This window comes from Onychomys torridus, chromosome 1 (assembly GCF_903995425.1).
Source record: "Onychomys torridus chromosome 1, mOncTor1.1, whole genome shotgun sequence".
Classification (NCBI taxonomy): domain Eukaryota; kingdom Metazoa; phylum Chordata; class Mammalia; order Rodentia; family Cricetidae; genus Onychomys; species Onychomys torridus.
Genome location: NC_050443.1, coordinates 177,092,770 through 177,117,294, shown reverse-complemented (window position 1 = coordinate 177,117,294; position 24,525 = coordinate 177,092,770). Strand labels below are relative to the sequence as shown.

Below are 24,525 nucleotides of genomic sequence, written 5' to 3'. Positions count from 1 at the left end.
AACTTAGAATTAACTTTTTAAGGAATTATAAGTAAGATGTCCTTAGGATATATTAGATCAATTAAGCTATCCTCAGCACAAGATTCCTGTTAAGACTTTCTAGACAAGTGAGGAACTCTTGGATCAAGAATCCTACACTTCTGTACTGAGAGGGAACAAACTCCTGATCTACTTTTATTTTTCAAGTAGATTTTCAGCTTTAAAAACAGCTGACAAAATTTCCTGTTCAGAGAAATATTCTAGTCCTTAGATTTCATTTTAGAAAAATAGCTACGAAGGAAGGTGGCACTGGCTCTGGTTTTGTCCAAGAATACAGAGCAGTAGACAGTGTTAAATTGTTACTGGAAATCCATCATTTGCTATGTAATGGTGACTCAGGAACTAACAACATAGTTCTTTTTCTTACAGAAAATAATATTACACGAAAGCTTATGTACACTGTGCTACTTCTCCTAAACTTAAGGACAATATAGAGACATTGTATTATATGAAATATAAAAACTTGGTGAAACTTATTTTTAATTTCATTTTGGAATTTTTGAAAGCTGTGTTATAAATACTCAAGAGGGCTTACTAAATGTGTCAAAGTCTTTTAATCATTAAATTCATCAAATTTAAAGAATAGTTTTTAAATTGGGCCTGGAGTATACAAAGCCCAGGTTTAATTCCCAGCACTTAGGATGTGGGAAGGGGGCTTAATAATACCAGTGTCTAAAACCCTTACTAAAGATTTCTGCTGGTAACATAGCTCACTGGCAAATTGTTGTTCAGTGTGCATGGAAACTTAGGTATCCCTAGTATCACAAAAGAAACAAAATGAGTAAGTAATTAATTATGCAGTAGTGAAATCTCCAAAATAATGAAAGACAAAGATTTCTGAGATGCATGGCATAAGCTCAGACTTCTACATTTACAATATTATTTTAATCTCATTTTTATTGAAATTTCTATATATTAAAAAATAAACCTATCATTCCAATTACTTCTAAATATCCAATTACTTAAAATATATTAATTATTAATAATTCCATTTATTAACAAAGCTTTCTTAGAAGCCATTAGGCAAAATCTGCCTTGATACCATGCACTTTGAACACAGGACCCAGGGGAACCAAGCTGGATCTGACAAGAAAGTCTCCTCCCTGAGGACTAGCTTCCATAGTACCAGAAGCTGTTATACAAGCTTCCAAGGGAGGGAAGCATCCAACAGTCCTACTCAGCTGTAATGCCTATTAGCCACACCAACAAACAGTATGATATGATAACCCTTAGAGTATAATAGTGGCATTCACATCTTGGTGGTAACCAAAAGCTCTCTAATTGGACTTAAGGCCCAATCAACATAAGGGAAATCATGATACTGGAAACCTAGCCAACTACCATAGGCTAGTAAGGTCATTAACCTGACAGAAGTAAGGTCATTAATACTACAGAAGAACCTACTATGGCCCTTTATTAGACAGCAAAATTACTAACTGTATTCTAAATATTTATCCTTATACCCACAGATAAATATAACTCTCACCACTCATCAAAGAAACTTCTCTTTGCAATAGATGGAGATTATAGAAAACCACACCTAGTCAAAAATCAGAGATCATGGGGTACCCAGCCCTAACTCGTCTATCTATGCCGCAACCCTGCATGTAAGGCTCAAGTAACGTCACAGAAGAGGAATCTAGAATCAACTAAGAAACAGACCTCTGGAAAAGCCTTAAAGACTTTTCCTGGAAAGGTTAAGAGAGAAGATTCACCTCCAGAGATGTACGCATCTCCCCTACAGAGAAGGGAAGCCGGATAGAAAGAGCCATCCATGCAGCCAGACAGTAATTCAGGATTAAAGCCCAAGAGTGCTATAGCTAGAACCTGAGGTAGATCAATTCCCATCTTCCTGAGGAACCACCACATACATTTCCATAATGGCTGCATGAATGTGCACTCCCACCAGGAATGGGTAAGTGTTCCCCTTGCTCCACATCCTCCCCAGCATGAGCTGTCACTTGTTTTATTGATCTTGGCCATTCTGACAGGAGTAAGATGGAATCTCAAAGTAGTTCTGATTTGCATTCCCCGATGTTGAACATTTCTTTAAGTGTTTCGCTGAACATTTCTTTAAGTGTTTCGCTGCCATTTGAATTTCCTTTTTATAATTCTGTTTAGATCTGTACCCCATTCTTAAATGTATTATTTGTTTTCTTGATATCTAGCTTTTTGAATTAATTATATATTTTAGATATTAGCCCTTTAGCAGATGCGTAGTTGCTAAAAGTCTTTTCCCCAGCTGTAAGCTGCTGCTTTTTCTGAATGAGAGTGACCTCTGCCATGCAGAAGTGCTTCAGTTTCAGGAAGTCCCATTTATTGATTGTTGATCGTAGTACCTGTGCAATTGGTGATCGATCTGTTCAGAAAGTCTTTTCCTGTACCATTAAACTCAAGGGTATTCCCCACTCTTTCTTCTACCTGGTTCAGAGTATCTGGTTTTATGGTGAGGTCTTTGCTAGATTTAGAGTTGTGTTTGTGCAAGGTGATAAGTTTGGATGTACCTGCACTATTCGACACCCAGTTTTGACCAGCACCATTTGTTGAAAATGCCATCATTTTTACAGTATGTATTTCTAGCTTCTTTATCAAAAATCAAGTGTCCATAGATGTGAAAATTTACATCTGGGTCTTGTAGTATGAATCTTAAAAGTTCTTATTAATAAAACTCAAACCCGAGGGCAGTTATTGGGGTGATTGCTGGAAGATCAGAGACACAGAACAAGCCACAGTTTTCTCACCTCACCAGTTCCTCAGCTGGTCTTGTTTCCTCAGGCTGGAAGCTTCTGAATCCTCATCCCAATGGCTCTCAGCTGAACTGTGCTCGAAAGCCTGAATGCTTAACCAGCCGAATGCTTTACTCACTACATGCTTTTTTCTCTTTAGTTCCTGGTTCTCACGCCTTATATACTTTTCTCTTTCTGCCCCCACTCCCTGGGATTAAAGGTTATGTTTCTGGGATTAAAGGCATGGGTCACCATGCTTAGCTGTTTCTACAGTGGCCTTGAACTCAGAGATCTGGCTAGCTCTGCCTCCCAAGTGCTGGGATTAAAGGTGTGTACCACCTCCGCCCAACTTCTGTTATGGCTTACTCTTCCCATTTTCTAGCCACCATTTCTGGCTCTGTTCTAGTGGCTGTGTGTTCTCTGACCCCAGATATGTTTATTTCGGGGAACACACAATATTTCAGGGAACACAATACCCACCACAGGGTCTTCAGTTTGATTCCATTGATCAACATGTCTGCTTCTGTGCCAATACTATGCTGTTTTTATTACAATAGCTCTATGATACATCATGAAATTGGGAATGGTGATACCTCCATTGGTTCTTTTATCATTCAGGATTGTTTTAGCTATCTTGGGTTTTTCATTTACATATGGTGCTGAAAATTGTCCTTTCAAGATATGTGAAAAATTGTCTTGGAATTTTGATGGGGATTGCATTAAATCTATAGATTGCTTAGGGCAGAATGATCATTTTTACTATTTTAATCCTATCAATCCAGCATGGGAAGTCTTTCCATCTTCTGATATCTTCTTTAATTTCTCTCAATGTCTTAAAGTTTTTATCATACAAGTCTTTCATCTGCTTGGTTAGTTACCCTAAGGTTATTTTATATTTCTTCAAGCTATTGTGAAAGGTATTCTTTGATTTCCTCCTCAGTCTATTTGTCATTTGTATAGAGGAGGACTTCACTACTGATTTTTGTGAGTTAATTTTGTATCTAAATATTTTGCTAAAAGTGTTTCTCTGTAGGAGTTTCCCAGTGGAATTTTTAGGATCACTTATATAAACTACCATACCATCTGCAAAGAAAGATGTTCCGATTGCTTCCCTTCCAATTTTTATCTCCAATATCCCCTTCAGTTGTCTTATTGCTCTAGCTAAGACTTCAAGCACTATATTGTGTGTGCACACATACAGATAGATGATCATGTGGTTTTTGTCTTTCAGTTTGTTTATGTGGTGGATTACATTTATCAATTTATATATACATGCACTGGGCCCACACAGGTCTGACCAGGTTCTTTGTGTATGTAGCACTGTTTCCAGTTTAGTGTTTTTATGGAATTCCTGAGTGTATGAACAAGTGGGTCTATGGAGTACCCAGAGTCCAGGAGCTTAGCTATGTCTGGCATGGGATATCTGAGGGGAAAAAAAAAAATCTATGTGTACTATGTTCTTATGTCTGTTAACTTTATTCCTCTAAGACAAAATTCTATCAATTCATCTATAGCTCCACCAGGCATTCAAGGCAGGAATAACTCTAGACATACCAAGCTCTATATCCATCTACTTTATTTCTATGGGATGAGATCCTGTCTCCATAACTGCAGTTCCGTCCAGCTCCCCAGCTCATAGTCCAGTTAATGACGAAACTCCTATGCTTTCAGCCTCATCTTCGTCGTCCTCTGTACCCTCTTTCTCCATCTCTGCTGCTCTCTACTCCTGGCACTCAGAAAACTACTCCAGATCTGCTCACCCTCTATGTAACCTCTGTCTTCCTCTCTTCTCTCTCGCCAAGCTGTTCTGTCCCTTTCTACAGAAAATGCCTGCCCTTTCTTTCCCTGGGCTCAAGGTTCTCCATCTCCTTGGGAATGTTGTCTTACTTCCCACTTTGATATGTAAAAACCTCCTTTGTCCTCAGTCAATTGCTCTGGAGAACCACTAGGCCTCCTCAAGGCAAGAGGATGGTCTGAGCTTCTCCAGCAGGAAAAACAAAGCTATGAGTCTCCCACCAGCTTGTCTCCTAAGCTCAGCAGGGCAGTTAGTAACTTAGTTCAACAGGTCTGGGGCACTGAACTGTTTGCCAATTGGTCTGGGCACACAAGGATTTCATAGCAGAAGACAGCTGAAATATTAAAGGCTGGATATCACCAAATATTCATAATAAATGGCCTGCCTCTTGAAAGGACCCTTGAGCAGTCAAAGTATAGCTTTAATTGAACAGCTGAATCTCTATATATGTTCTTGCAGCCCACAAGACAGGTCTCTGGGTTTTGTCCCTTCTCTCGGGCTCTTTTCCTTCTGTTTATTTTGTCCAATTCTGAGATGTCTATTTTATGTTATTTTATCATATTACCCTAGTGCTGTTTGTTTGCTAACGAGAGACAGAAAGAGGATAAATCTGAATGGGTGGGAAAGTGGGAAGGAACTGGGAGGAGTAGAGAGAAGAGAAACTGCAATCAAGATGTATGTAAGGAAAAAATGAATTTTCAATAAAAGGAAGAAAAAAAGTCAGGCAGTGGTGGCACATGCCTTTAATACCAACACTCAGAAGGCAGAGGCAGGTGGATCTCTGAATTTGGGGCCAGACTGGTCTACAGAGTGAGTTCCAGGACAGCCAGGGCCATGCAAAGAAACCTCCATCTTCAAAGAAAGGAAAAAGAAAAAAGAAAAAAGAATGGCCCCTGTCATTTCATATATTTGAATCTTGGTTCCCAGGTAGTAGAACTGTTTAGGAAGGATCAGGAGGTGTATCAAAGACCTATGCCAGGCCCGATATTTCTCTCTACTGTCCCAACCCCTGCCACTAAGCGCTTGCGATCAGATGTGAGTGCTCGGTGCCGCATGCCTGCTGCCTGCCACCAACTTCCTGACATGATGGCCAAGAACTCACCCTCCGAAACTGCAAGCAAGTCCCCAGTCAAATGCTTCCTTTAATGTTTCTTTTTAAGGAGGTTCAGGGAAAACAGTGCTTCCTGCTTCCCTCCCTGACTTCTCACTGGTGAATACTCCTATCTATGCTGCAACTGCCACTCTTCCTGGGAACCAGACTCTAGCTCCCCAAGATTCCAATACAGCCTGAAGATCAGCGACTCTAGGAATCCTCCTGGCCTTCAACACTAAATCGGTACTGCTGATGCATATAACGTCTGCACTGAGCAGCCACAGTGTTCTAAGTCGTGAACACATGGACACCACTGTTGGACTACCCAGCTGCAATAGGTTCCAACTCACTCAAGCAAATCCTCCTTTCTGTGTGTCCTCTTGGTCTCATTCTATAGAAGCCCGCCGAATACAATGGCTAACATTGTCCCAGACGTCAGTCATCTGGCGGCTCACATCCACAAGAGTCCTCTCTATGCAGTTTCACCACCTACATGTGCATGTCTTATCAATTGACTGTGTAGCTGATACAGCAGCAAGGATAGGATAGTCTTGAAAAACATGCCTATGCAGAGCTAATGTTGAAGAAATAATTAGACAAATACAGACAGAGAGCCCTATAAAAACTGGTGTCAATTCTTGAGGAGTATTAGCTGCATAATTAAAAAAAGGGGGGGGAGGGAATGAAAAGTGTGCCAAGGAATACTTAAAGACACAAGAAAGCCCTGAGGGAAGCACTGTCAGGAAACGTTAGGTTGTTTGTACACCACACTCAGAGTTCAGGAGATGGGTCAGACACAGCGGTAAAATAGTAATACCGTAAATTCAAAGGAGGACACACTGCAAACCAGAGGCTAATAGCACAAACAGATTTTAGACCTTCCTTGATAGAGGTTTTTCCATGGTTTGAAATGCCCTCCAATGTTTCTTTCCATCCATACTTACGAGAGCAGGTGGCCGTCTGCCACTCCAGACACTGTCCATATGGAAAGGAGATGATGTAAGCGTTGGAGTCAACACACCGCTTTGTACTGCTGCACCACATACACTCCATGCCATTGCTCGTGCAGTTGGAACAAGAGGTCCTCAGGGAGCACGGTTTCTTGCACGGCCTTGCATTCTGATTTGGACTGACTGGAATAAATCAATGACTGCAATTATTTCATTTGGTAACTTCATTTTTTAAGCTAATCTCTACTTTTAACTATGCATATGGGTGTTTGGTCTCATGTTCTGATGCTACCACAGGCATGCGTGGGGCCTACAGAGGGCAGGAGGAAAAGGGCATCAGATTCGCCTGAGACACCATGGGGGTTCTGAGAATCAAATCCAGGTCCTCCAGAAGAGCAACCAGTGCTCTTATCCACTCAGCCACCTCTTTAGGCCCCTGGTAATTTCATTTTAACACAAATACTTGGGTTTTGTCTGTTTAACTATTTTTCAAAAGGTTCAGTTAAGCAGACTGAAGCATTATAACACAAGGTAAAAGATAAAAAAGTTGATACGGGTACTAATTTAGTACTGAATTTGAAAACACGTAATTCCTTTATTTCTTAATTCTTCATTAAAGTACAAGGTGTACAATTTTTAAAACTGCAAACAACACTGTAATCAGGAGCTCCTCTTTCCATAGTCTCAACAGTGCATGATTTTTCCATAAAAGTTCCATATCTTTTTTAAGTAAATGCCCCGTGACTGTGTCTTGGTATAAACAAGTGAAAATATACAACTTACTATAAAATCATAATACGAAAATACAGCGTCTATCACACACATTGGGATGGTGATCATTTTCAAAAACACAACAACAGAAAGAAAAGGACAACTATTGGCAGGGATACTGAGGCCCGGAGAGCGCACTGCCCGGAGAGCGCAAAGCGGTACAATCGCTGTAGGAAAACAGAACAAACCTAGAATTTTTATATAATAATCAAAGCTACATTCACTATGGACCCAAGGAAGTGGTAACAGCCCAGTCATAACACTCTCTCTCTAAATAGCAAAAAAGTGAAGAACTTTATGTGCTCACAGTCATTGCAACTTCACCATAAATGGCTAAAGGGACCCAAGCATCTACCAGAGAATAAATAGATGAACAAAATGTGTCCTATAAATACATTAGACTACTATTCAGCCATGAGCAGGAAGAAATTATGCTACAGGAACAAAGAATTCACAAAGTATAAAGTGGTGTGACTCCACAACATGAAGTATCCAAAGTATCAAATTCATGGAACTAGTGCAATGGTGTTTTCCAGGGGCCTTAAAGAGTAAGAAATGTTTTATTTAAAAGATTATAGAGTTATGCTTGGCAATGGTGGTGTGAGTTCCAGGACACCAGTGCTACCCAGACAAACCCTGTCTCAAAAACCACAGACTTTTAACTTTGCCAAATAAGCTAAGACTTGCAGAAATAGGAGTGGTGGCTGCAGAACAATGGGGCACACCTGAGGCTACAGAGCTGCCACTCAAAACAGTTACGACAGCAAATAGTCATGAAATGGTTACAACCACAATAAAAATACCACTCTTTAAAAAGAAAAGAATTCAAATACTTCCTCTCCATTTAACAAAATCAATTTTAAAAGGGGTAACAAAAGCATTTCTTTATAGAGAATTGAAACAATACACTCTAAGATTAAAAATTACTCAGTCATTAATCTTAAAGATAAATCTTCCTTTCAGACAGTATTATGATAAAAACAAAAGACTAGCCAATTAAGAGGCCGTTGCTAAACTGTAACCATAACCACATGTCCATACTACCACCCTGACAACCAAGAAAGAAAGATTCTACAAACAATACATTGGGCTGGAGAGAGGGCTCAGCAACTAAGGGCACTTGATGTTTTTGCAGAAGACCAGGATGATTCCCAGAACCCACACAGAGGCTCACCACCATCTGTAACTCCAGTTCCAGAGGATCTGACTCTCTCTTCCAACCTCCACAGGTACCAGGTACTCACAGGGTACACATACACATATGCAAACAAAACACTCATACACACAGAGTAAAGTAAATAAATCCTTAAAATTTTTGTAAAAGAATAAGTGAAATTTAAGACATTATGTAAAAATGAACTTTTACCATTACAATTTAATGCTAAGATGAGTTAAAAAAAAAAAAAAAAAAAAAACAAGTTGGGTGTGTAAATAAAAATTAGTGTCAGGGGATGAGCATCATAAAAGGCTGAAACAAGTCCCTGCCCTCAAGAAAGAAAGGCTGGACCACAGGCTGACACAAACACAGAAAGGCTGGTACACCTCTACTTACCGACAGGCTTTTCACAAACGAGGCCATCGGCCATAGACGTACAAGGATTTGCCTTCAGTCCTGCCACTGTGGCCCTTTCTAAATAAGCACAGAATCCAGAATCATTGGGTTCTCCAGGAAGCCACTGGAGCGTTGTGTTTGTAAACGGAGACATGTCCTCCCAGCCCCAGTAGGATATGTTGATCTTGCGTAAGCCTACCCAAGGTGATACTTTCTGCAAACAATAGGATATGGGGCATTGAAAGTGGTTAGAAGAAAAACTACCACATGATACCGTTCAATATTTGAGAACACATAAAGCTACCTTTCCAATCACCTTTACTTCCAACAATAATCTCAGCATAATCTAGGGGAAGATGTATATCACAGGACTATTTTGAAAGCACTGGGCTTTGAGCTTAGCTATAAGGTTAGATGATTTTATTTTTTAGCCCTTGCTCATTTTTTCACCCTCTATAAAATGGGCATATAGAGTGCCTTTAATCCCAGCATTCAGGAGTCAAAGGCAGGCTGATATTCAGAGGCCAGCCAGGGCTACACAGGGCTACACAGCAAAATCCTACTGCAAACAAACAAACAAATAAATAAATAAACCAAACTAAATGAAAAAATGTCAACACTCACCATAACACTACTACTATAACGAATACTATCGAGTATAGAGTTTCACCAGTTATAGATTCAGGAACCTACAGATAAATCCAAAATCTGCACTGTGCAAAACAGAAAATGAAATTAACAGATCTGTACGGATTCTGAATAAAGACTTCTCAAGGACTCCCCAAATCGGTATTTCTCTGCTATGTTTGAACTTTCATAAGATTTTAAGAAAACTGACGTCATCTATTTCACAGGCAAAGTCTGACTATCACATTGAAAATCTGATAAACACAAGTTGACAAAAGTCACATTAACTACTCTTAATACCCTCATTGATCATAAAACTTAGCAGTAAATCAAAGCCAATTCCATATTCATATAACTTATTTAAATCATTATTTAAAAGCTAAACTATATTCTAAATCCAAGTTTTATTGTTCCATTAGGGTATGGACACCTCTTTTATAACACATGATAATACATCTTCTAAATCACTAAGCTACTTAAAATCACTATGATGGAGAATTGTTTCAAAGCATGGTTCTTCCAAAGTCTTTTATATGTGTGATATGAGAGTAGAGGAAAATGTGGCTACGATAAGATATTTATTTATACATGGTATTCATGTTATACAAATGTTCCTAGGGAGGTTAAGTTAGCCATAGACCTTTACAGTTTTAAGTGAATAAATACAATGGATTACACACTGTAAATACTCAACAGACATTTCTTGGATAAAATTAAAATACCTTATGAATTTTCACTTTGACAATGTCATATTGCCAAAACAATAGAGTACAGATAGCAATTAGTAAAATTTAATATACAAAGGTCTTAGAATAGAAATTCTTTTATACTATCTAGCATAATGCTGAGACAAAGCTGGGGTTAACAATGCTTCCAATTATAAAAATCACACATGCTTCTTCACATTAGGATTATCATGTTTTACACATTTATTCTGAGAGATATTTTGATAATAAAAGTTGCCTTTTAAATCATGCTTTATAGTAACACTAGTCAGATAATCAATTCAACACAGAAATTCCCCATTAAAATGTGCTTCACGTCACAACGACTATTGCTATGCTTCCTCTCTACAGCAAAGGAAAGCCATTTAAAATGAAATATTAGGCCCTGACTCATCATGATAAGAATCTGAAAGAAAAGGAAGAGAAACAAAATGAAGCCTGTGATAAAACATTTAAAGTAACTATTATTCAGTAAATGAGCCAGACAGGCAGTTGAAAATGAAAGATAAATTACTATATTATGAAAATTTACTGCACCACACCATAAATCATTATAACATTTCATTAGCCATTTCCGATAAGTAAATGATCATTTGACCCAAGATATCTCTTTAAAGTGAATGAATTTGTCGATCTTTATTGGCCAAAGAAGGGTTATCTTAGGCCTGTGCACCTGCAGTGACTCGGGATATAATTCATTTTATAGAGAGATATGCCTAATGAAATGTCACCTTGAAAAAGTTTCCACTTTGAAATCCTATGAGAAGTTGTTTCTGATAAAACAAAGCATCATTTTTATGATGTGACTCAGCAATCCTGCAAATCTGAGTTTATCATCCACTCCTTATGGATTTTAATAATAGGCAACAACAGAAATCAGCAACCACAAGAAGTCTTCAAATATAGAAATCAAATGGCCAGACTTGTGGTGATTTTGTAACTGGCAAAAATATCCTTCAGATAGACATTTACTTTAAAAGACAAAAAAGAATAAATCATTTCCGCAGATCATGGATCATTGCATACGTCCATCACATAAAGAACCCAAAGGTTTACCTGCTGTGTGTACTTCTGTATTTCATCCAACACAAATTCTACCTCCTTAGAAGTTGTCAGAGAAGCAAGATTTCCACTGAGATTATAACAATAAAGCTTTGCATTGTCATAACTTTCTCTACTGGAATTGATTCGAAGACAAGCATCCCCAACATGATTCCAGCCTTCTCCACAAAGGTGAGCTAGGTAAAGAAAAAAGAATAGCATCTTACTTTTACATTACAAAAAAAGTATAGTTCTTTATCAATTATTTCAAAATTATAGATATGACCATTGTGTTGATTTAAAATTTTTAGATAGAACTTTTCAAAATTTCTTAATATCCCTAAGTTTACTTAATAGTTTGCTGGAGAGTTAAGACAGGATCCTAATTCTTTCCTAAATTCCTTTATTTGTTGAAACAGTCTCACTATGTAGACTAGGCTAGCCTTGAACTCATCTGCTTCTGTCTTCCTAGTGCTGGGTTAAAGCATGCATCATCATGTCTGGTCTTTCCTGAATTCTCAAACAACATGAGCTCTGGTTCTCCAACACCTATTTTCTACATTGACTCCAAAGATTCCTGTGTAGTCTAGGGCATCAACATCGGACCTCTCAAAAAACAAAGTTACCACTATATTTGTCTAATTCCAAGATATAAAAGATCAGATTACTCTTTTAATTATTTAAAACTATTTATAAATTTAAATATATTTTGATCATATTCTTCCCCTCCCAAATCCTTCCAGATTCTCTCCTCCACTCTACCTATCCAACTTTAAGTTTTCTCAAAAAACAAAAATACAATATAACAACAAAGAAAACAAAAAACAACTACCCACAAAGGAAAAATAAACCAAACAAAAACTCACCAAACTGTAACCAAACACACACACACACACACACACACACACACACACACACACACACACACAACCCTGTGGAGTCCATTCTCTGTTGGTCAAGTCCTCCTGAACATTAGGCCTGCCCTGAAGTGGCCTTTATAGAGTGTCACTCCACTGGAGAGTGCTGAGTTCTCCCTCTTCCCACAGGTATAAGCACAGCTCACTTGTCAACCTCCTTTACCCTAGTGGCCAGGTTTCCATTCATTTATTTTAAATATAACAAAATGAAATCTAAGATGAAAAAAACTACCACATCAGAGTTGAACAAGACAAGACAAACAGCAGAAGGGGGTGCAGGAGAGGGCCCAGGACTCAGACCCACTGGCTTGCACACTCTGGAATCCCGTGAATGCACTAAACCGGAAGCCATCATAGGAGTGCAGACAACCTAGGATCCCTTTAAGAGAAGAGAAAGCCAAGCTGAGCTTGATGCACCAGCCTGTGACTCCAGCATCCAGGAGGCAGAGACAGGACAGCTGCAGGTCCAGGACAAACTGCTCTACTGAGTAAGTTCCAGGATCCTACCAAAAATAAATAAATGAATGAAACAAAGAAAAAGAAAAAGAAAAAGAAAAAGAAAGCAACGACTCTAACTAGAAAAGAAAGAAAGAAAGCTGCTGCTCTCCTCGTGAAGAACTGAGAACCAGTCCAGGCTGTGCAGCACAGCAGACTGAGGATTGATGAGTTTTCACCCCAAAGAACAACTGTAATTACAGTGAGTGCTACTGTTAGTCGGCCTGTTCCCTCCCCTGTCCTCCTCCCTCCCCTAACCCTCCTCCTCCCTCCCCTAACCCTCCTCCTCCCTCCCCTGTCCTCCTCCCTCCCCTAACCCTCCTCCCCTCCCCTGCCCTCCTCCCTCCCCTGCCCTCCTCCCTCCCCTCCCTCCCTCTGCCCTCCTCCTCCCTCCCCTGCCCCTCCTCCCTCCCCTGCCCTCCTCCCTCCCCTAACCCTCCTCCTCCCTCCCCTGCCCCTCCTCCCTCCCCTGCCTCTCCTCCCTCCCCTGCCCTCCTCCCTCTCCTTCCTCTCCTCCCTCCCCTGCCCCTCCTCCTCCCCTGCCCCTGCTCCCTCCTTCACACCCCTCTCTCCTAGTCCACATCCCCATCCTGGTAGGGTCTTACTCTCAGCCCTATATATCATTCATTTCATGATATATTTTAAGTGAAAAAATTGTTTTTCAGCCACTACATTCTGATCATGGTCTCTCCTTCCCTGCCTATTCCAGATCCTTCCTGCTTCCTCACCCACCAAGTCCATACTTCTCTCTCTTTCTCTTTCTCTTTCTCTCTCTCTCTCTCTCTCTCTCTCTCTCTCTCTCTCTCCCCCCCCCCCTCCCTCCCTCTCTCTCTCTAGGAAAAAACAAACAAGAAAGAAAAAACAAATCAGAATTTTAAAAAGAATATATAAAAACAGTGTACTCTTAGGTGTGGAACCACTGAATAGAGTGGATGTTTTGCATGAGAATTAACTCCTGTGGAGGCTGCCTCAGCAGGAATGTTAGAAGTTTGAGGACATTCTGGGCTACACAGTGATCTCAAGGCCAGCCCTCACTACAGTGAGAGACCTTGTCTCAAAAGCAAAATATAACAATAAAACAAACTAATACAAACATAGTACAAACTATGATGAAGCAATTATCTCTTGTAGTCATTTTTCTTGTTATCCTTAAGGAAGGAAGAGCAAAGGGAATGTAAGAAGGCACAAACTCACAGCAGCCAAGAGCCTGGACACAGCAGTGTGCAAACACAAGCCCTGAGAGCCCAGGGATGGAGTGGGAGGTGGACTAGGCACTCACAAATCAGGTTCCTTCAAGGGTGAGGTACCTGGTGGGTTGACAGTAGGCCAAGAGTCTACATCCAAGAGTCAGCACAAACTGGACCTGATTTGGTTCTTTTCAAAGAACACAGTTTGGTGGGTTGAGAAAGGGGGATAGATCTTGGAGGAGTTGGGTAAGGAACTGAATATGGTCAAAATGAATTGTAAAAGATCTTCAAGAACTAATAAAAATGAGAAAAGATAAAGAAAAAAACCACTGATTTCTGACATAATTTTACATACTTTGTCATTTCTTTATAGACCACACTACTCAGCAATAGTATTTTATCAGAATCTATACTGACATTTGAACAGCATCTGATCTCTAGAACATTTTAGTGTCCACATCTGTGAAATACAATCTCTCTTCCTTTGTACAAATGTCCTTCCAGCAGGACTGAGATGTTCACAGAACTAGTTTAAGGCAGTACTTCTCAAACTCGTGGTCTTTAACCTTCAAAAAACCTTGAGGGTCACCCAGATCTTGGGGTCTTGGGTCTTACCTCATCAGCGGGCACAGGCAACTACTACCTGCCCTAAAAAAACCCACAGCAGACCCACACCCTCTCTCTCTGCTCCCTCTCTGCTCTCTGCTCTGCTCTGCTCCCTCCCCCAGGCCTGGCTCCCCTTTTTCTCCCATTTCCCTCCTAATAAAGCTCAAAAAAGTACCACTAGGTTCTGTCGTGTCCGTGACCTTTCCATGTGGTAATGAGCACTGCCACCAGTGGCAAAACCAGAGCCATTTATCCTTTCAGACATGGAAACAGTGGACACGGAGAGTGGATGGAAACAGTGGACACGGTAAATGGATGGAAACAGTGGACACGGAGAGTGGATGGAGACAGTGGACACGGTAAATGGATGGAAACAGTGGACACAGTGACAGAATGGAAACAGTGGACACAGAGAATGGATGGAAACAGTGGACACGGTAAATGGATGGAAACAGTGGACACAGTGAATGGATGGAAACAGTGGACACGGAGAGTGGATGGAAACAGTGGACACAGAGACAGGATGGAAACAGTGGACACAGTGACAGAATGGAAACAGTGGACACAGAGAATGGATGGAAACAGTGGACACGGTAAATGGATGGAAACAGTGGACACAGTGAATGGATGGAAGCAGTGGACACGGTAAATGGATGGAAACAGTGGACACAGAGACAAAATGGAAACAGTGGACACAGTGAATGGATGGAAACAGTGGACACGGTAAATGGATGGAAACAGTGGACACAGTGAATGGATGGAAACAGTGGACATGGAGAATGGATGGAAACAGTGGACATGGAGAATGGATGGAAACAGTGGACACAGAGAAAGGACAGAAACAGTGGACACGGAGAGTGGATGGAAACAGTGGACACAGAGAATGGATGGAAACAGTGGACACAGAGAATGGATGGAAACAGTGGACACAGTGAATGGATGGAAACAGTGGACACAGAGACAGGATGGAAACAGTGGACACAGAGACAGAATGGAAACAGTGGACACAGAGAATGGATGGAAACAGTGGACACAGAGAATGGATGGAAACAGTGGACACAGAGAATGGATGGAAACAGTGGACACAGAGAATGGATGGAAACAGTGGACACAGAAAATGGATGGAAACAGTGGACACGGAGAATGGATGGAGACAGTGGGCATGGAGAATGGATGGAGACAGTGGATACGGAGAATGGATGGAGACAGTGGACATGGAGAGTGGATGGAAACAGTGGACACAGAGAGTGGATGGAGACAGTGGACACGGAGAATGGAAGGAAACAATGGATATGGCCATCAGTTTTAAAGATGACAGGGAAGAGGTGTTAACTGTAGCTTCTTCAGTGTGGGACTTGGTGTCCTCACCAAGTTTTCCCATGCCCTACATTCTTAAATTTTTCATAATAAAATTGGGAGGTGAAAATTGAAACTTAACATAAGGCGATTTAGTTTTATTACATAAATCAAATTTAAAGCAACCTAGTTTTGTGGCTTTGTTTTACCTTTTTACAAATCTCTTTAATGTCATACATAAAGATACTCTATTTTCATATCTGCTTCTGCACAGTCAGCTGAGACTGTGTACTATTGAACAAGACTTCTAACACCGCATTCTCCTGTTTGCTTCTGCAGGAAGATCATCTCATGCTGCCTGTGGTCATGCCTTCCCTGCTATTATGGACTCAAAGCCTCTGGAATCATAAGACAAAATTAACCCTTTCTTCATCAAGTTGCTTTTGGTGATGGCATTTTGTTTTAGCAACAGACAAGTAACTAATACAAGTTCCTTTTTCTTAGAAAATTCACATGGCCCTGGGTATAAAGGTATAGAAAACAGATCTATAGATTAAACAGTTATTGATAATAAATCACAACAAATCTTATTTTAAATTTTTTTGAGATAAAATTTTGCTATTTATCAAAGGCAAAAACAAATTTTCATACTTATGGGACAGACATTTGGTTACTTTATTTTTTTTATTTTTATTTTTTTTGGTTACTTCACATAAAGAATTTAATCTTAACTAAACATCTGATACTTTGGGATACAACTGAGCATTAACAGCTATTTTGATCTTATAACTATCACTGTTGAGAACATCACTTCTCGTAACTAGGTAGAACAAAATGGCAGAAGTATAGTTAAGAACAAATCAGAAATTGTTATAAATTCTGTTCTAATATCAAAGTGTATTTAAAATTTTTTTATGAAAAGCCAGTTACTCAAATAGCAATTTTTAACACAATACAATGCAAAGAAATACTAATTTAAAGTTCACATTCTGAAAAATTACAATAGCCAAATATATAAAGACTGTAATTAAATCATTGTTTTTGTAAGAACAGAAAACTCTGCGCATACACTTAAGACAATACAGTTTATAACATAACAACAGTCTTGACTCTGAACCCAAGTGTCTCATGAAGCATCTCTGCTAACACATGCTAGCATGTACAGGCAAAGTGAACATGGTGGTGTTCAGAACCCAGGCTCCAGTGAAGTCACAGGACTCAATAAAGGTGTTGCCAAAAGTATTTCAGACTCATTAAGCATTTATTTTCTAACTAATTTTGATTGCTGAGTACTCAAAAAAACTTTTACTATTGCCAAATTTTCTAAACCCCTTACACCCAGTGTGACCCGATATGGAATGGAGAACCAGAGTTTATTTAGGAAGCCAGGCTTCACAGTCTTAGGAAAGCCCACAGTAGACAGAACAGAATGAAAATTCAAAACGAAGTGGATTTTTGCACCCTTTGCTTTGACCTCACACACGCACTAAAAGATCTTGTTCCAGTTCACCGATAGCTAATATTCTAAAGATTAAACTGGGTACCTCGAGTAACACGCTGAGATCAGAGAAGTCCTCAGAAAGCTGTTAGCATTAATGAACACAGCATGGCTTTCTTGTCATGCTGAGGCCACACGTGCAACAGTCTTTCCGGTCTTACAGAATTCAAAACACCAAATCACTTTTCTTCATGTTGAAAAGTGTTTGTTAAATTATTGGTGGTTTCACACTGTGATGGTGGAAATGGGGAAATGTCTTCCACAGTCTCCAGCATCTGGACACTTACTTTGGTCCTATATTTCCTCAACATGCCCTCATTCCTCTTTGTACATAGTCTGTGTGATTACAGGATGTAATGTTCTCTTGGCTTTTGCAGGGGTTAAAGTTAAAAGACTGCCTTGAATCCCAGAAGACACACTGGACTTTTAAACAGTGTTGAGACTGTGAAAGACCACAGAGACTTTTAAAGTTGAACTAAATGCATGTTGCATCAGGATATTGCCATGAGCCTATGGGAGTCAAGGGATGGAATGTGGGTGTTTGAATGAGGAAGCCCCCAAAGGCTCAGATATTTGAACACTCAGTTCTCAGGTGGTGGAGATCTCTGGGAGATTCAGGCAGTGCAGCCTTGATGGAGGAAGCGCATCACTGAGGGTGGGCTTTGGGAGGAAAAGCCAACCCACCACTTCCAGCTTTTTCTCTCAGCTTTTTGCTTGCTTTTTTATGAGCTCTCAAATTCCTGTTCCTGCTGTCAAGCACACATCTTGCTGCTATGACTTCCTGTCATAATTCACTCTCTCAAATCTCTGGAACCGTAAGCCGGACTATCTCCTTCTAATATACGTTTTCTTGGCCACATTATTTTACTACATTAATGGGAAAGTAACTAATATATGGATTAAAGGACAGAAATCACAAAATCATTTCAGCAAATACAGAAAAAGCCTTTGAAAAATCCAATATTGCCTTCATAATAAAAGTCATGGTAACCTGGATATGGAGAGCATTTCTCAATACACTAAAGGCGACATGCATCAAACCTCCAGCCAACAAAAGACTAAACAGGAAAAGTCAAAGTATTTCTACTAAAATCAGGGTCAAGGCAAGTGTGTCCACTTTCTCTACTTCTGTTTAACACAGTGTTGACGTATTAGCTAGGGCAAAACACAGCAAAGGGAACACACAAGTGTAGATTGGGAAAGAAGCTTGAAGCATCCCTGTCAGCAGATGAAGCAATTTTATACCTAAGACCTTAAAAACACTCTTCAAAAACCCTTAAGAGCTGAGAAACAGGTCCAGCAAAGTAGCAAGGTATAAAAATCAACATGCAATTATAGGCAGCCTTCCTTTATGCCAATGACAGACTGAAAAACCAGGGAAATGTAACAGTGTAGACATTAAAACCAACAACTAATAAATGGACCTCAGGAAACTAAAGACGGTCCACACAGCAAAGAACACCGTCACTCAGGTGACAAGACAGACGAACAGGGAGAAATCATTTTTCTAGCTATACATCGACAGAGGGTTGGTATCTGGAATCCATAAACAACTCAAATTAAACATCAAGAAAACAAACAACCAAATTAAAGACCCAGGCATTAAACTAAACAAAGTTCTGAAAAGATGAAAAGCAAACAATTGAAAACTTTAGAAAAAAAAAAAAAGGAGGGGGGGTCAACATCCGTAGCTATCAGAGAAAATACAAATTAAAACTATTTGAGATTTCCTCTCATGCCAGTCAGAAGGACTATGGTTCAAAAAGAAAAAATAAAAATAAAAAGATGGCAATGCTGGCACAAGGTGTGTGTGTCTGGGAAAGGAAACACTGACTTAGTCACTAAGGAAATCAGTGCAGTAACTCTTCAAAAAGCTAAAAGGAGCAACCAAATGATCCAGCAGTACCAGTCTTGGGAAGTACTCAAAGAACTCCACATCCTGCACGAGAAATATGTGCTCATCCATGTCCACTGCTGCTCCATCACAATATCCAGTAAAAAGAAACAGCCTAGATGTTCACCAACTCATGAATGGTAATGAAATGTGGTCTGTTTATTTACATGATGGCATGTTATTCGGTTACTCATTTTGAATGATGTAAGCCAGTCCCAGAAAGACAACTGTTGCATGTTTTCTTATTTCTGGATGTTAGCTTTGAATCTTCAGATGTGTGTGTTTCTTTTGAAATTAACATAGAGGCCAGTAGTTACTAAGAAGCCATGAGGAGGGGCTTTTAGTGGAAGGGAGACATTGCTCCCTGTTATACAAGGTTTAAAGAGAAAGATGGAACAGGGTTTAGCTGTGGTGGGAGGATAAACAGTAGAGGAGGGAGTTTGGAGAGGGATAAATAACACTCAAAACCTTCAAAAAAACTATATGGAAATCTACTATGATAGAAGCTTACTTACACACACACACACACACACACACACACACACACACACACACACACACGGTAAAATAGAGTTACCCTTAAGTAGAGTAGCAATGGCCCCACTACACACCGGAAGCTAACAAATAAAAAGCCCAGTGTCAGAAACAGTCACTTCCTTTGGAGTTGTTGGCCAGTGAAGTCCCACAGACCCCAAACAGTAAAGCTACTGCCACTGCTTTTCAGCATGCTCCAGAATTCACCAGTAAGACCCTATTGCTAAAGACACTACATACTTGAGGCATATAAATCATCTCTATGGCTGGCTATCATTACTCCTAGCTCTAGAATGTGGTATACACACTACCAGAGGAAAAAAAGTATTATCAACCAAAGCTAAATGTGAACTCTTTGAGTTATAATAATGACTGGCCCAGCAAAAGAGAGCAACTGGTATACAGACAAGCATGACCATTACAGGAATGACCATTCACTTCCTGATTGGATCTATGTCCCACTCCACAAGAGTAAACCCATACTTGGCACCATTACCGACCAAGAACCTACACCCAGACAAGTCATGGGCTCTAGGGGAGAACCCATTACTAGTATTGTGCTTAGTGAACAGGCTATTAAACTGACTCCTAATGACTCTTCCTTATACCCATAGATGATGGTATAATATTATTTGTCTACAGAGTAAAATGCTCACTTGACAAATCATGAGATATTTACCTGGCAAAGCCTGACATTCTTGCTGCCGCTGATCCCACTGGCAATTCAAGTTTAGTGAACAGCTTTTACAGCTTGTAAGTTTGTTACAAATCTGTTCATTTCTTACATGACATTTGGTGTAGTTTCTGACAGACTAGAAAATTGAAAGACAAAGCATGTTATTTTTCACAATCGAACAAACAAGGATTCTTAAACATCACAAAATTTTAAGTCCCTGTTGAACTTTAAAATATGCTTTTATCTCCAAACCCAATTCCACTGAATCATAATTTCTCTAAATTGTTGCATTAGTGTTGAATGACATTTGGCTTAAATCTACCGTTCTACATAGTAAACTTCAATATAACTTAGAACATAAGCAATACATACTGATAAGAACATTCTTTAACAGATATTAAGTCTGAGGCAACTTCAGCAAGCAAGCTTTAGCAATCACAGCATGCCAATGATAGACCACATCTGTATAGAGCAAATGCCACTATGAAGAACCAAGCTGCTTCTGTATATATCAGATTTTTGTTGTAGTTCTTACAGTTTATTTGTTTTGCTTATATGTCTTTTGTCTGATCTTAGGGAAAACTGGAAAGAGTTCCCTGAGTCTCTAAAGGTTCAGAGTGCCATACAATTCATGAATTGTTCTTTGCTTAAGTAAACTCTAGCCAATTTTGTTCACCAGCTTTTCTTTTCGTTTAAGATGGTAAACTGTTGTTCCTAGAATTATGAGTTCCTAAAATTGAAAAATACTGAGAAAATTATGTAACTTGAAATTTGAAAAAGAAAACTTTTGGAGTGAATCTGAAAACCAATCTCTAATTAAGTGAATGCATGAATTCACACTCTTAATAACGTGAAATGAGTCTAGGCCTGATGGAAATGAAGTAGGAAATAACTAGTAAAATAGTTTCGAATCTACCACAATATGAAGAGAAATTACTATCATAATGATTTAAACTAATAATGGGTGTCTACTTAATGTCTCTCTGTGAGTATTATACTTTTCCATAGAGGCTAAAAAGAAAACTGCAATGTTACTTTTTTTTCAACCTTACTACATCATAAAAACAAATGTCTACTAATTCTGGCAATGAAAAGTTAAAGGCTGGAGATCAATAATGAAAAATAAAAGGTCATATAGCAGCAACCCTTGTATCATACTTTATATATACCTATGTCCAGCTACTTCATAACAGAAAATCACTACTATCTGACTAAAAACTACCTCATGAATACAGACTTTAAAACTGGGGGCTTAAAACATTCAGTGACTAAATGCATATATCAGAAAAATACTGGAAGGGACTTAATTTTTGAGCAATACACCCAATCTTGTTAGTGCCTATAAAGAGAGTTGCTTATATCAGACTTTCTTCTAAAGAACAAGTAAATCCTAATTTTCAGTAACTAATGCTAAAAGTTAAAATTAAGATACAACTATCTCATATTAATATTGTAAAACTATATTTTTAGGTAGTTTAATGACCATACATCAAGTATTTATTGATAAAATATTATACTTCCTTTATAAAATGCACTACCCATTGGGTGAGATGGTTCAGTAAGCACATGCTACAAAGCCTGATGACTTCAGTTCAATCCTCAGAACACAGAGAGAGGAAGGAAAATCAGATTCTACATTCTCCTCTGACCACACACACACACAAACACACACACACACACACACACACACACACACACATACACACACACAGATACACATGCATGCACACACACACACATACACACACAGATACATTTGCATGCACACCCACACATACACACACACACACAAACACACACAGATACACACGCATGCACACACACACATACACACACACAAACACACACACACACACACACACACACACACACACACACAGGCACTCGAGCATTTTAGTTAGGATTTTTACTCCTTGCACCAAACACCACAGCCAAGAGCAACCTGGGAAGGAAAGGGATTGTTTCCGCTTACACATCCCCATCTTAGTCCAGGATCAAAGGAAGTCAGGGCAGGAACCTGGAGCAGGGGCCTATGGTGGTATTATGTTCTGCAAAATATTGTGCACCCTAATAAACTTATCTGGGGTCAGAGAACAGACAGCCACTAGATACAGAGGCCAGAAAATGGTGGCACTCACACCTTTAATCTTAGCATTCCAGAGGCAGAACTCCCTCTGGTTCTCTGTAAATTCAAGGCCACATTGGAAACAGCCAGGCATGGTGACACACGCCTTTAATCCCAGGGAGTAACAGCAGAAAGAAAAAGATATATAAGGAGTGAAGACCAGAAACTAGCAGCATTTTGGCTGGTTAAGCATTCAGGCTTTCAAGCAGCAGTTCAGCTGAGAGCCATTTGGATGAGGACACAGAAGTTTCCAGTCTGAGGAAATAGGATCAGCTGAGGAACTGCCAAGGTGAGGTAGCTGTGGCTTGTTCTGTCTCTCTGATCTTCCAGCATTCACCCCAATAGCTAGCCTCAGGTTTGATTTTATTAATAAGATCCCTGCTACCAGAGGCCATCAAGGAAGACGGCTTACTGGCTTGTTCCTCACGGTTTGCCCAGCCTCTTCTCTTATAGTATCCAGAATAACCATTCCAGGAGTGGGAACACCCACAGTGAACGGGACCTTCCCACATCAATCATGAAAACACACTGCAAGCTTTCCCACAAACTATTCTGGTGGGTCATTTTCTCATTGGAGGTTCCCTCCTTCAAAATGACGCCAGCTTGTGTTAAGTTGACACAAAAGCAACCAGCACAAGTAAATAAATATTTGAAATGCACTACAGTCACCTTAAAAACAAAAGTATTAATTTCTTCTTGTGCATCCGTGTGTGCGTGTGCGTGCGTGTGTGTGTGTTATGATGTACAAGCAGCAGTGTGTGCTGTGCTCAGAGGACAAACCCAGGACCCAGCCCGTGCTGTCCACCTTGTTTTAAGCGGAGTCTCTGTTGGTCACTGCTGTGTGCTGCACTGGGACTGAAGTTGCATGCTCTTTCTGGGCCCCGCTTGACTTCGTGCACTTTCTTAGGACGCAGGGCAGGTCCCAACACTTACACAGCAGGGCTTTAATCACTAAGCTATCCACTGAGCCAAAATATTCATTTCTCTGGAGAATTTTATACTTACTACATGATAATGGATAAAATATATGCACATATATGTTTAACTTGCTCGTCCTTAAGAAAAAATTCATATACTTTTGTCAATTTCAATTGTGAATTACTCAACCAGCACATCTCCTTTAGAAACAAGTAAACTAGCTTAATGTCAACTTTCATTATTCAAAGTATTTTGTTTTCATTTAGCACATAAATTCTAGCATTATCCTATATGATCATTAAGAGTAGAATTTAAAGTATTTGCCAACTCAATAAAAGAAATATTCACTTGAATTATTGAATATATAAATCTATGAAAATGACAAAGGAATAACTAAAGATGTTGGGATTAAGAAAATAAAAACAAAAGCAATAAGTACAAATGATCAGTACCACAGTTATGTCAGAGTCCTTATTTGATAATTTCACTGTTCCTCACTAATAGATCATCCGTTCACAGAAATAACAATAAGAGATGAAATTCTATTTTAATCACATACAGCACCACGGAAATCAGTGATAGAATAGAGTTGAACATTGCTCTAAATCACAACTCGCATTGTTTACCTAATGAACCAAAGGCACAGGATCAGGCAATGAAGAGTAACCACTACTGTTCCAATCTTGATCGATTTAGTCTTAAATTCCAAATGTAAATCCATGAAAAGCAAACAGATTTCTGACCCATTAGAGCCCAAATATGCAGCATGCAATAAATATGGCTAAATAATGAAATAGAATATCACTGCACATAATTTCACATAATGGACTTTAGGTGTCCATTAGCATTCCGTTTGGCGTAATCACCAGGCACTGATGAAACTGCCTAAAAAGTACATTACAACAGAATTCTAAATTATAGGAAAGTACCATCTGCTCACTCAAACTATGTCATCCAAGTCATTCCTGGCTAACATATCATCAAAAATAAAATAAAGCAAAGGGATGCAATACAAGACAATTGTTTGAGAGCAATTTACATAACTTACTTTTTCAGATGC

At 39.4% G+C, this 24,525-nt stretch overlaps 1 protein-coding gene across 2 annotated transcripts in view; it reads right to left on the bottom strand.

The window, feature by feature from the left end:
• Positions 1 to 24,525, bottom strand: part of Atrnl1 (attractin like 1) — a 577,179-nt gene that overhangs the window by 465,976 nt on the left and 86,678 nt on the right. For both annotated transcript variants that reach the window (XM_036173756.1, XM_036173764.1), the window contains exons 14-17: positions 20,426 to 20,558; positions 11,335 to 11,516; positions 8,927 to 9,140; positions 6,598 to 6,786 (exon numbers count right to left, since the gene is read on the bottom strand). In XM_036173756.1, coding sequence (XP_036029649.1) covers positions 6,598 to 6,786; positions 8,927 to 9,140; positions 11,335 to 11,516; positions 20,426 to 20,558 — 718 coding nt within the window. The remainder of the gene's footprint in view (positions 1 to 6,597; positions 6,787 to 8,926; positions 9,141 to 11,334; positions 11,517 to 20,425; positions 20,559 to 24,525) is intronic.